Source organism: Heterodontus francisci, chromosome 11 (assembly GCF_036365525.1).
Source record: "Heterodontus francisci isolate sHetFra1 chromosome 11, sHetFra1.hap1, whole genome shotgun sequence".
Taxonomy (NCBI): domain Eukaryota; kingdom Metazoa; phylum Chordata; class Chondrichthyes; order Heterodontiformes; family Heterodontidae; genus Heterodontus; species Heterodontus francisci.
Genome location: NC_090381.1, coordinates 83879257 through 83890016, shown reverse-complemented (window position 1 = coordinate 83890016; position 10760 = coordinate 83879257). Strand labels below are relative to the sequence as shown.

Below are 10760 nucleotides of genomic sequence, written 5' to 3'. Positions count from 1 at the left end.
GGGTAAGGTACTGACAAGGATAGAGAACTTGTTGGCAGTCAGGAAACAAAGAGTAGGAATAAACGGGTCTTTTTCCGAGTGGCAGACAGTGACTAGTGGGGCACCGCAGGGATTAGTGCTAGGACCCCAGCTATTCACAATATACATTAATGATATAGATGAGAGAATTAAATGTAATATATCCAAGTTTGCAGACGACACAAAGCTGGGTGGGAGTGTGAGCTGTGAGGAGGATGCAGAGAAGATCCAGTGAAATTTGGACAGGTTGAGTGAGTGGGCAAATACATGGCAGATGCAGTATAAAGTGGATAAATGTGAGGCTATCCACTTTGGTGGCAAAAACAGAAAGGCAGATTATCTGAATGGTGATAGATTGGGAAAGGGGGACGTGCAGCCAAGACATGGATGCCCTTGTGCACCAGTCACTGAAAGTAAGCACGCATGTGCAGCAGGCAGTTAAGAAGGCAAATGGTATGTCGGCCTTCCTAGTGAGAGGATTTGAGTACAGGAACAAGGACATCTTGCTGCAATTATACAAGGTCTTGGTGAGACCACAGCTGGAGTAGTGTGTGCAGTTTTGGTCTCCTTATCCGAGGAAGGATGCTCTTGCTATGGAGAGAGTGCAGCGAAGGTTCACCAGACTGATTCCTGGGATGCCACAACTGACGTATGAAGAGAGATTGGGTCGATTAGGCTTGTATTCGCTAGAGTTTGGAAGAATGAGAGGGGATTTCATAGAAACCTACAAAACTCTAACAGGACTGGACAGACTAGATGCAGGAAAGATGTTCCTGATGGCGGGGGAAGTCCAGGACCAGGGGTCACAGTCTCAGGATAAGGGGTAAGCCATTTAGGACTGAGATGAGGAGAGATTTCTTCACCCAGAGAATGGTGAACCTGTGGAATTCTCTACCATGGAAAGCAGTTGATGCCAAATCATTAAATATATTAAAGAAAGAGTTAGGTATAGTTCTTAGGGCTAATGGGATCAAGGGATACGGGGAGAAAGCGGGAACAGGGTACAGAATTTGGATGATCGTCTTGAATGGCAGAGCAGGCTCGCAGGGCTGAATGGCCTACTGCTGCTCCTATTTTTCTATGTTTCTAAATAAATAAATTGCTCCATGTACTAGTTTGCAGTCATAATCCAAAGACATCTCCACATTTGTGCAAGATGCAATGTACATAGCACACCATGTACATGACCAGACCAGAGCACAAGAAATATATTCAACAGCGAAGTAGTGCCATTTGTAAAAAATGAAATTGATTGCCATTGATGGTAGGGTTCATTCATGTGGATATATTGTCCCCTGGCTGGGGTTGTTTGTGTTTTTCCCTGTCCATACCAAGTCTTCAGCTGACAGATCCATGGAAACCATCTTGCAACACTGCCATAGATGCATGGTGAAAAATTAGAGGAAAAAGTGCTAGGGAACCACTTTGGAGCATCTTCAGAGTGTGAAAGGTGCTGGCTAAATTCAAATCTTTTTCTTTCACATTACCTGTATGATATGTAGTATAGTGGCAATGAAATGTTTCTTTCAGGAAAAAGGTGCTAAGAACCAGTTCAGAAGATGTTTAAATTTTTATGCACGTTTTAGGACTCAAAGAAATACTGAAGTAAAACAGTTTTTCTGCCTCAATGGCATGCATCTTCACTGTTTAGTTAGCAATCATTTCTGTATTTCAATGAATCAAAAGGTTTATTGTTTATATTCATATAACTTGAGAAAATCACTTCTCTTTACAAGGATGCCTACAGCAGAAGTTATCACTCGATTTCAGTTTCTCCACCATTGCACGTACCAAAATCTGCAGTCACTTGATATAAAATAGCTAATGTCCGTTCCATCCACCACTCCCACCACCATCCCATTTTGCTGATTTACACTTGATTCTATATATCTGTTGTGTGGTCTCTTTGCCTTTCTTAGAGGAACTGAACTGATGCCTCGCTGTTGTGTGGAATATTGAGCACCTCCATCTTTTCATCCAAGATCACTTATCAAGGCTAATACTTTGGCAAACAGTACATATCATTTAAGTTGTGTGATGTTGGCAGAAAGTGGAAATACAGATTGTTCGAACGTCACAGTGTTTATAGCAGCACATACAAATTTTGACACTGGTATTGACAAAAGCTAATGTCAAAGGGAAAGCATTCACAAAGACAAACCTGTTAATGCAGGTATTGCATTGAAGTTTGGAAAAATATTTTAAAAACACAGAAATCAACATCATCCAAAAGCTCAGTGTTAGTTTTCACATGTACGCTGACGCTACCCAGCTCTATCTTACCACCACCTCTTTCGACTCCTGCACTGTTGCTAAATTCTCAGGCTGTTTTTCCGACATCCAGTATTGGATGAGCAGAAATTTCCTTCAATTAAATATTGAGAAGACTGAAGCCATTGTTTTTGGCCCCTGCTGCAAACTCCATTCCCTGGCTACCGACTCCATCCCTTGCCCCGGCAACAGTCTGAAAAGAAACTAGTCTGTTTGCAATCTCGTGTCATATTGGACCTCGTGATGAGATTCTGACCACATATTCGTGCCGTCACTAAGACCGTCTATTTCCATCTCTGTAACATCGCCCAACTTCACTTCTGGCTCAATCCATCTGCTGCTGAAACCCTCATTCATACGTCCCTTACATTGGTATTCTTGTGCATTGTCCTAATGAATGCAAGACAAAAAGCTTTGACAAAATGTCTCCGATTTCAGCACTACTCAAGTTTTGTACTACCAAATGACTAATGTAAAATAGTTTATTTATATTTAAAGCTTTAACAAGGCAAGTTTGCTTAGTTTGTAAAATCATGCGAAGGCTCTAAGATGTATAAGGTGACAAATATGTGCAACATTGCCTGGACTGGTAAAACAAGCCTTCTATGATAACAACAGTAACCACTTTCATGTGGCCTTCAGGAAGTAGCTTATACCCACAGTGCACATGGACAGTAAATGCCAAAAATCCAAATCATACAGTAAAATAAGTTGAATCTGAAGTATATTTTTCCTAATAACAAAAACCCCCAAAGAAATTCGTGTCATACTAGAATCAGAATGATTAAAAGACTACTTGGTACTGTTACCAAAACAACACCTATTGTTGTCTGGATTAAACAGTGATGGATATTAATTTATTGATTTATGAATTGATGTACTCTTTATTCTATATAAATATAGCTTGACATTGACAACTGTCTCACAGTTAAATAGCAAACTGATACAGTGCAAAACTGTACAGGAGTAGAATATAAAAGAAAGCACAATATAACAGTGCAAAAATAGAATACAAAATAAATTACAGCATGTATGCACTGCAAATATTCTATGCATAGTATTATAGATCTGTAATGTGTAAAGCTTAACTATCGGCATATGAAACTAACATTCAAGGCTCCCTGAACCTTGAGTGCATTGAAGTTAATAGAATTAACTCAGCTTTTAATTATGAAATGTATCAGAAAATATGGAAAACAAAGTCTTGAAGCGTATCTAGAACTACTCTGAAGGTACATGAATGGTGCAAGCTGTTGTAAAATAACGGAGGATATGTTGTCCCTGGATGGAGAACTGGTGGCGACCTGTTACAAGCAGCAAGTAACTTGATTCTGGAGAAAATCTTGTAGATTGTATTAGCCCTTTACAGCAACTTTATTTTCAGCAGCAGCGAACATTGCACAAAATCTTGAGTTCTCATTGGCTAGAAGAACAGATGGCTCATCAAATTCCACAACCTGAAAGACAATATAAATATTGCTTTATTGAACTATGGAGCAGACTTGTCTCGTCGCTATAAGATGGTTATTAACTGCAGAAATATTTCCTTCACCAGCAGTTTCATACTACTTAAAAATTCAGCTAACATCCATGATTTACATACAGTATCCATGGCCATTAAAGGAAATGTTGAAGACTATTAGTTAAGCATTTGTTCATTACTGATCAACTCTCTTTAAATGTTGTGTTAAGCATGCAAAACCAAAAAGAACTCCCCCAGCTTTTCTTGACTGGATTCTTTCCCAATTAAAAAAGGTGGAAAGTTTTAGTACCTGGCCCTGACTTAGCACCATGATGCGATCACAGCTGAGTACCGTATTCAAACGATGAGCAATGGTCAACATAGTACACTCAGCAAATGATTCCCGGATCGTCTCTTGCACCAGAGAATCAGTTTCTGTATCCATAGCAGCTGTAGCTTCATCTAACACTAGAATCTGTAACATTCAGAAACAGAACATTACATGTAGACTAAAGAAAAGATTTAAAACAGCTACTCACTTGGTGGAACAATCATCTTTTAAACAACAACTTTATAGTACCTTTAACTTAATAAAACATCCCAAGGCCCTCCCTAGGAGCATTATAAAACAAAATATGACACCAAGCCACATAAGGAGATAGTTTGGACAAAGAGGAAGGTTTTAAGGAAAGTCTTAAAGTAGAAAAGCAAGGTAGAGGCGGAGAGGTGTAGGGAGCGAATTCCAGAGCTTCGGGCTTAGACAGCTGAAGGCACAGCCACCAATGGTGGAACAACTAAAATTGGGGATGCTCAAGAGACCAGAATTTGATGAGTGCAGATATCTTGGAGAGTTGTGGGACTGTAGGAGATTGTAGAGATAGGGAGGGGCAATGCAATGAAGGGATTTGAAAACAAGGATGAGAATTTTAAAATCAAGACATTGCTTCACTGAGAGCCAATGTAAGTCAGCGAGCATGGAATGATAGGTGAATGGGACTTAGTGCGAGTTAAGAGACAGGCAGCAGAGTTTTTGATGACCTCAAACTTATGGAGAGTAAAATGTGGGATACCAGCCAGGAGTGCGTTGGAATAGTCAATTCAAAAGGTAACAAAGGCATGAATGAGGGTTTCAGCAGCAGATGAGCTGAGCCAGAAGTGAAGTTGGGCGATGTTACGAAGGTGGCAATAGACGATCTTAGTGACGACACGAATATGTGGTCAGAATCTCATCTCGGGGTCAAATATGACACGAGATTGCAAACAGACTGGTTTCTTTTCAGACTGTTGCCAGGGCAAGGGATGGAGTCAGTAGCCAGGGAATGGAGTTTGCAGCAGGTACCGAAAACAATGACTTCAGTCTTTCCAATATTTAATTGGAGGAAATTTCTGCTCATCCAGTACTGGATGTTGGAAAAGCAGCCTGAGAATTTAGCAGCAGTGCAGGAGTCGAGAAAGGTGGTGGTAAGATCGAGCTGGGTAGCGTCAGCATATATATGAAAACTAACACTGAGTTTTTGGATGACGTCGCTGAAGGGTAGCACATAGATGTGAAATAGGAGGGCGGCAAGGGCAGATCCTTGGAGGACTCCAGAGGTAAAGGTGTGGGAGTGGGAAGAGAAACTATTGCAAGTGATACTCTTAACTACAATTGGATAGTTAAGAATGGAACCAGGTGAGAGCAGTCCCACCCAGCTGGACGACAGCAGAGAAGCATTGGAGGATGGTGTGGTCAACTGGGTGAAAGGCTGCAGACAGGTTGAGAAGGATGAGGAGGGATAGTTTGTCATTGTCACCGTCACAGGATGTCATCTGTGACTTTGATAAGAGCAGTTTTGGTAAAATAGTAGAGGTGGAATCCTGATTGGAGAGATTCAAACATGGAGTTCCAGGAAAGATGAACATGGATTTGGGAGGTGACAACATGTTCAAGGACTTTGGAGAGGAAAAGGAGCTTAGAGATGGAGTGGTAGTTGGCAAGGGCGGTGGGATCAAGGAAGGGGTGATGATGGCAGATTTAAAGGTGAAGGGACAACACCCAAAGACAGTAAACTGTTTACAATTATCAGCTAACATGGGGACCAGAAGGGGAAGGTAGGTTGTCAGCAGTTTAGTGGGAATAGTGTTGAGGAAGCAGGAGATGGGTCTCATGGACAAGATGAGCTTGGAGAGGGCATAAGGGGAGAAAGGAAAGAAACTGGAGAAAAATGCAAGCTCAGGGTTAGGGCAGCAAGGAACAATAGAGAAAGTTTGACTCAGCAGGCTAGTGGAAGGGAAGAACATGAAAGAGGCAGCTGATTGGATGGTCTCGATCTTAGTGACAAAGTAGTTCAAGAAAAGGTTAATACACCTCTAACATAAAGGTAGGTTACAAACATGGAGAATCAGAGTGAAAAGGGTATTAGTTTATAGTGGTAGACAAATCTATAGTCCATTTTGGAAAATAATTTGGCTTGAGGCCAAGTATCACCGTGTCCCTCATGCCCATGACACTTGGTTTAAGTTGCTCTTGATTGCTAGAAACACAGCAATAAGGTGGTCTTCCAAATAAGCAGCTTTATTTTGAACATTTAATTTATCAATGACACAAAGATAGGCGGCATTGTAAGCAGTGTAGATGGAAGCATAAAATTACAAAGAGATATTGATAGATTAAGTGAATGGGCAAAATTGTGGCAAATGAAATTCAATGTAGACAAATGTGTGGTCATCCAATTTCAACCTAAAAAGGATTGAACAAGGTACTTTCTAAATGGTGAAAATCTAGAAACAGTGGAGGTCCAAAGAGTCTTGTTGATCCAGGTCCATTAAAATATCATGAACAGATACAAAAAATAATCAAAAAGGATAATGGAGTCCTCTATTAAGAGGACTGGAATACAATGGGGTAAAAGTCATGCTTCAGCTATACAAAGCACTGGAAAGACGACACCTGGAGTACTCCGAGCTGGTCTGGGCACCATGTCTTAGAAAGGATGCATTCACCTGGGAGGGAATGCAGTGTAAATTTATTATGATGATACAAGGACTCCAAGAGTTAAGCTACGAGGAAAACTTAAAACTAGGGTTATATTCCCTGGAATTGAGAAGGTTAAGGGGTGATTTGATCAGAGTTTTCAAGATATTAAGAACAGATAGAGTAGATAGAGAGAAACTATTTCTGCTAGTTGGGGAGTCTAGGACAAGGGGGCATAGTCTAAAAATAAAGCCAGACCTTTCAGGGGTGAAATTAGGAAACACATCTTCAAAGGGTGGTAGAAGTTTGGAACTCTCTTCCACTAATATCAATTGATGTTAAATCAACTGTAAATTTTAAATCTGAAATCAAAATATTTTTAGATTACAAAAATCTAAAGGGATATGGGGCAAAAGGGGGTACATGGAGTTAGATTGCAGATCAGCTATGATATCACTGAATGGCAAAACAGGCTCGAGGGACTAAATGGCCTACTCCTGTTCCTACAATCAGTTCAACAAAAGGGATCTCCTGTTGCAACCTTTATCCCATCGTTATGATAGGAAATTTCTCTGGTGAGCAATATGTCAACTGGTAATGCAAAGTGATAGACCAGAGTTGTCCAACATATGGCCCACAGGCCAGAATCCAGCCCGCTGAAGGTTTCTATCCAGTCCGCCAGTCCTCTGGACTTACAGCGGGCTGCCTGGGCGGGGTGAGCGTTGGTTGGTGTTTGTAGCACAGTCACCCTGGGATCGGCCGCTCCTGCTGTTTTCGCATGGTTCACGGAGTGGGAGCGAGGAGCGGTGAACCATGAGTGGGGAGCAAGAGAGAGATGGGGGAGAGAGACAGAGAGATGGGGGAGAGAGACAGAGAGATGGGGGAGAGAGACAGAGAGATGGGGGAGAGAGACAGAGAGATGGGGGAGAGAGACAGAGAGATGGGGGAGAGAGACAGAGAGATGGGGGAGAGAGACAGAGAGATGGGGGAGAGAGACAGAGAGATGGGGGAGAGAGACAGAGAGATGGGGGAGAGAGACAGAGAGATGGGGGAGAGAGACAGAGAGATGGGGGAGAGAGACAGAGAGATGGGGGAGAGAGACAGAGAGATGGGGGAGAGAGACAGAGAGATGGGGGAGAGAGACAGAGAGATGGGGGAGAGAGACAGAGGAACAGAGAGATGGGGGAGAGAGACAGACACAGGGAGGGGAGAGGGGGGAGAAAGAGGTCAAGATCACTCCTGACAGATAAACATGTATCTGGAATACTGTGCATTGCTACATCAAATGTGCAGGTAGAGATTGACTACTTGTGCATGCAAAAATGATGCCAGGTATATCACTAAGTCAGTGTTCAACATAGTGACAAGAAAGTCAGTCAATAAATCTGGCTTCTCATTTAAAGCCGCTTCACAAAAATACACATTGTTATTTTGATTAATAGTAAGATACATTTTCAATGCCTTTATTTTTCCAAAATTCTCGCACTGGCCCTCAATGTAAGACAAAAATTGTAATGTGGCCCCCCACGCAAAAGGGTTGGACACCCTCTTATAGATCTTCTGAAAATCACTTTATGTTAATTTGTAGCAGACTGTAAGGACTATAAACAGTTTTGCAGCTCTTCTGACTGGTCCTAAAACCAAATACCCCTTGGATACATTCTCCCTCAAGTTTATCCACACAAAGAACCTCCACTACTTCCTTAGGCAGGCAGCTCCATAAATTCACCACCAATCAACTGCATCAAGCACAATCATGGAGAAAGAGCAAATGTATATATGATCAGACAAAAAGACAGGCAAGAAAAGACCACCTGGTTCACTGAACCTGTCCCAAATACAAAACAAGCTTGCACACTGACCGGTGAGGTACAAATCCAAAGCAATGTAGGCCTGATTTTCCATTCCATACTTAGCACTTACAAGACTCCGTTTCAGGAGTGTAGCCCTACAAAATTACCACCCTGATGTACATGGAATGATTATTTTATTAACTCATCTATCAAGAATCTGCCCTGCCTTCAACTCTTACCTTACATCTGCGTAGTAGGGCCCTAGCTACACATATTAACTGTCTTTCTCCCACTGAGAAATTCTCTCCGTTCTCCACCACCTCAGAGTCCAGTTTTAAAGGCAGTTGAGAGATCTGCATTGAGTGGAAAAGATACCACAATAATCAGTTTGAAGGCACCATACAACAAAGGCAAACAACTCTGCATTAAGATATTTGATGCTTTTTACTTCTCAGTGCATAAGAGCTCTTTACAACAAGAAGCTCCAAAAAACTAGCTATATTAAAAAAAATCTCAATTTTTAGCCATGCTCCTAGCATAAGCCTTCAGCAAAGCCAGTTAAACATAGCACTTCCTGGATGTTAATTAATGTTCCATGTGCTCTGCCTCAACCACAAAGAAAATTAATTTGATTTTTAAAAATTTGTTCTTGGGATGAGTGTGTAGCTGGCTAGGCCAGCCTTTATTGTCCATCTCTAGTTCTACTCTCTCTGTTCCATCCCCGATTTTTCTCTCTGTTCCCCACCCCTCTCTCTCTCTCTGTTCCCCACCCCTCTCTCTCTCTCTCTCTCTGTTCCCCACCCCTCTCTCTCTCTCTCTCTCTGTTCCCCACCCCTCTCTCTCTCTCTCTCTCTGTTCCCCACCCCTCTCTCTCTCTCTCTCTCTCTCTCTCTCTCTCTGTTCCCCACCCCTCTCTCTCTCTCTCTCTGTTCCCCACCCCTCTCTCTCTCTCTCTCTGTTCCCCACCCCTCTCTCTCTCTCTCTCTGTTCCCCACCCCTCTCTCTCTCTCTCTCTGTTCCCCACCCCTCTCTCTCTCTCTGTTCCCCACCCCTCTCTCTCTCTCTCTCTCTGTTCCCCACCCCTCTCTCTCTCTCTCTCTCTCTGTTCCCCACCACTCTCTCTCTCTCTCTCTCTGTTCCCCACCCCTCTCTCTCTCTCTCTCTGTTCCCCACCCCTCTCTCTCTCTCTCTCTCTCTGTTCCCCACCCCTCTCTCTCTCTCTCTCTCTCTCTCTGTTCCCCACCCCTCTCTCTCTATCTCTCTCTGTTTCCCACCCCTCTCTCTCTGTCCCCCACCCCTCTCTCTCTGTCCTTCTTGAACTGCTGCAGTCCACGTCGTATAGGCGGTTAGGGAGGGAGTTACAGGCTTTTGACCCAGCAACAATGAAGGAATGGCAAAATAGTTCCGTCTGGATGACCTGTGGCTTGGAGAGTAACTTGCAGGTGGTCGTGTTCTCATGTGCCTGCTGCCCTCATTCTTCTAGGTCTTGTGGGTTTGGAAGGTGCTATTGAAGGAGCCTTTTCGAGTTGCTGCAGTGAATCTTGTATATGGTGCATACTGCTGCTACTGTGCGCCAGTGGTGGAGGGAGTGAATGGTGGATGGGTTACCAATCAAGGGGGCTGCTTTGTCTCAGATGGTGTCAAGCTCCTTGAGTGTTGCTGGAGCTGCACTCATCCAGGCAAGTGGAGAGTATTCCATCACACTCCTGACTTGTGGGCAGGCTTTGGGAGTCAGGAGGTGAGTTACTCACTGCTGCAGAATTCCCAGTCTCTTACCAGCTCTTGCAGCCACAGTTTTTAAATGGCTCGTCCAGTTCAGTCTCTGGTCAATGCTAACCCCCAGGATGTTGTTGGTGGGGGATTCAGTGATGGTAATGCAGTTGAACATTAGAGGAGATGCTTAGATTCTCTCTTGTTGGAGATGAGAACTGCGTGGCACTTGAGTGGTGTGAATGCTACTTGCCACTTATAAGCCCAAGCCTGAATGTTGTCCAAGTCTTGCTGCATACAGGCATGGATTGTTTCAGTATCTGAGAAGTTGTGAATGGTACTGAACACTGTGCAATCACCAGTGAACTTACCCACCTCTGATCTTATGATGGAGGGAAGGTCATTGATGAAGCAGCTGATGATGGTTAGGCTGAGGGCACTACCCTGAGAAACTCCTGCATGTCCTGGGGCAGAGATGATTAGTCTCTAACAGCCACAACTATCCTCCTTTGACTCCAACTAATGGTTGATTTCCCCCTGATTCCCATTGACG

At 43.1% G+C, this 10760-nt stretch overlaps 1 protein-coding gene across 1 annotated transcript in view; it reads right to left on the bottom strand.

The window, feature by feature from the left end:
- Positions 1–1697: 1697 nt before the first annotated feature.
- Positions 1698–10760, bottom strand: part of LOC137375040 (ATP-binding cassette sub-family C member 5-like) — a 184189-nt gene continuing 175126 nt past the window's right edge. Inside the window, exons 25-27 of the mRNA XM_068041664.1 lie at positions 8737–8850; positions 4062–4226; positions 1698–3746 (exon numbers count right to left, since the gene is read on the bottom strand). Of these exons, the coding sequence (XP_067897765.1) occupies positions 3645–3746; positions 4062–4226; positions 8737–8850 (381 nt within the window). The 3' untranslated portion in view covers positions 1698–3644. The remainder of the gene's footprint in view (positions 3747–4061; positions 4227–8736; positions 8851–10760) is intronic.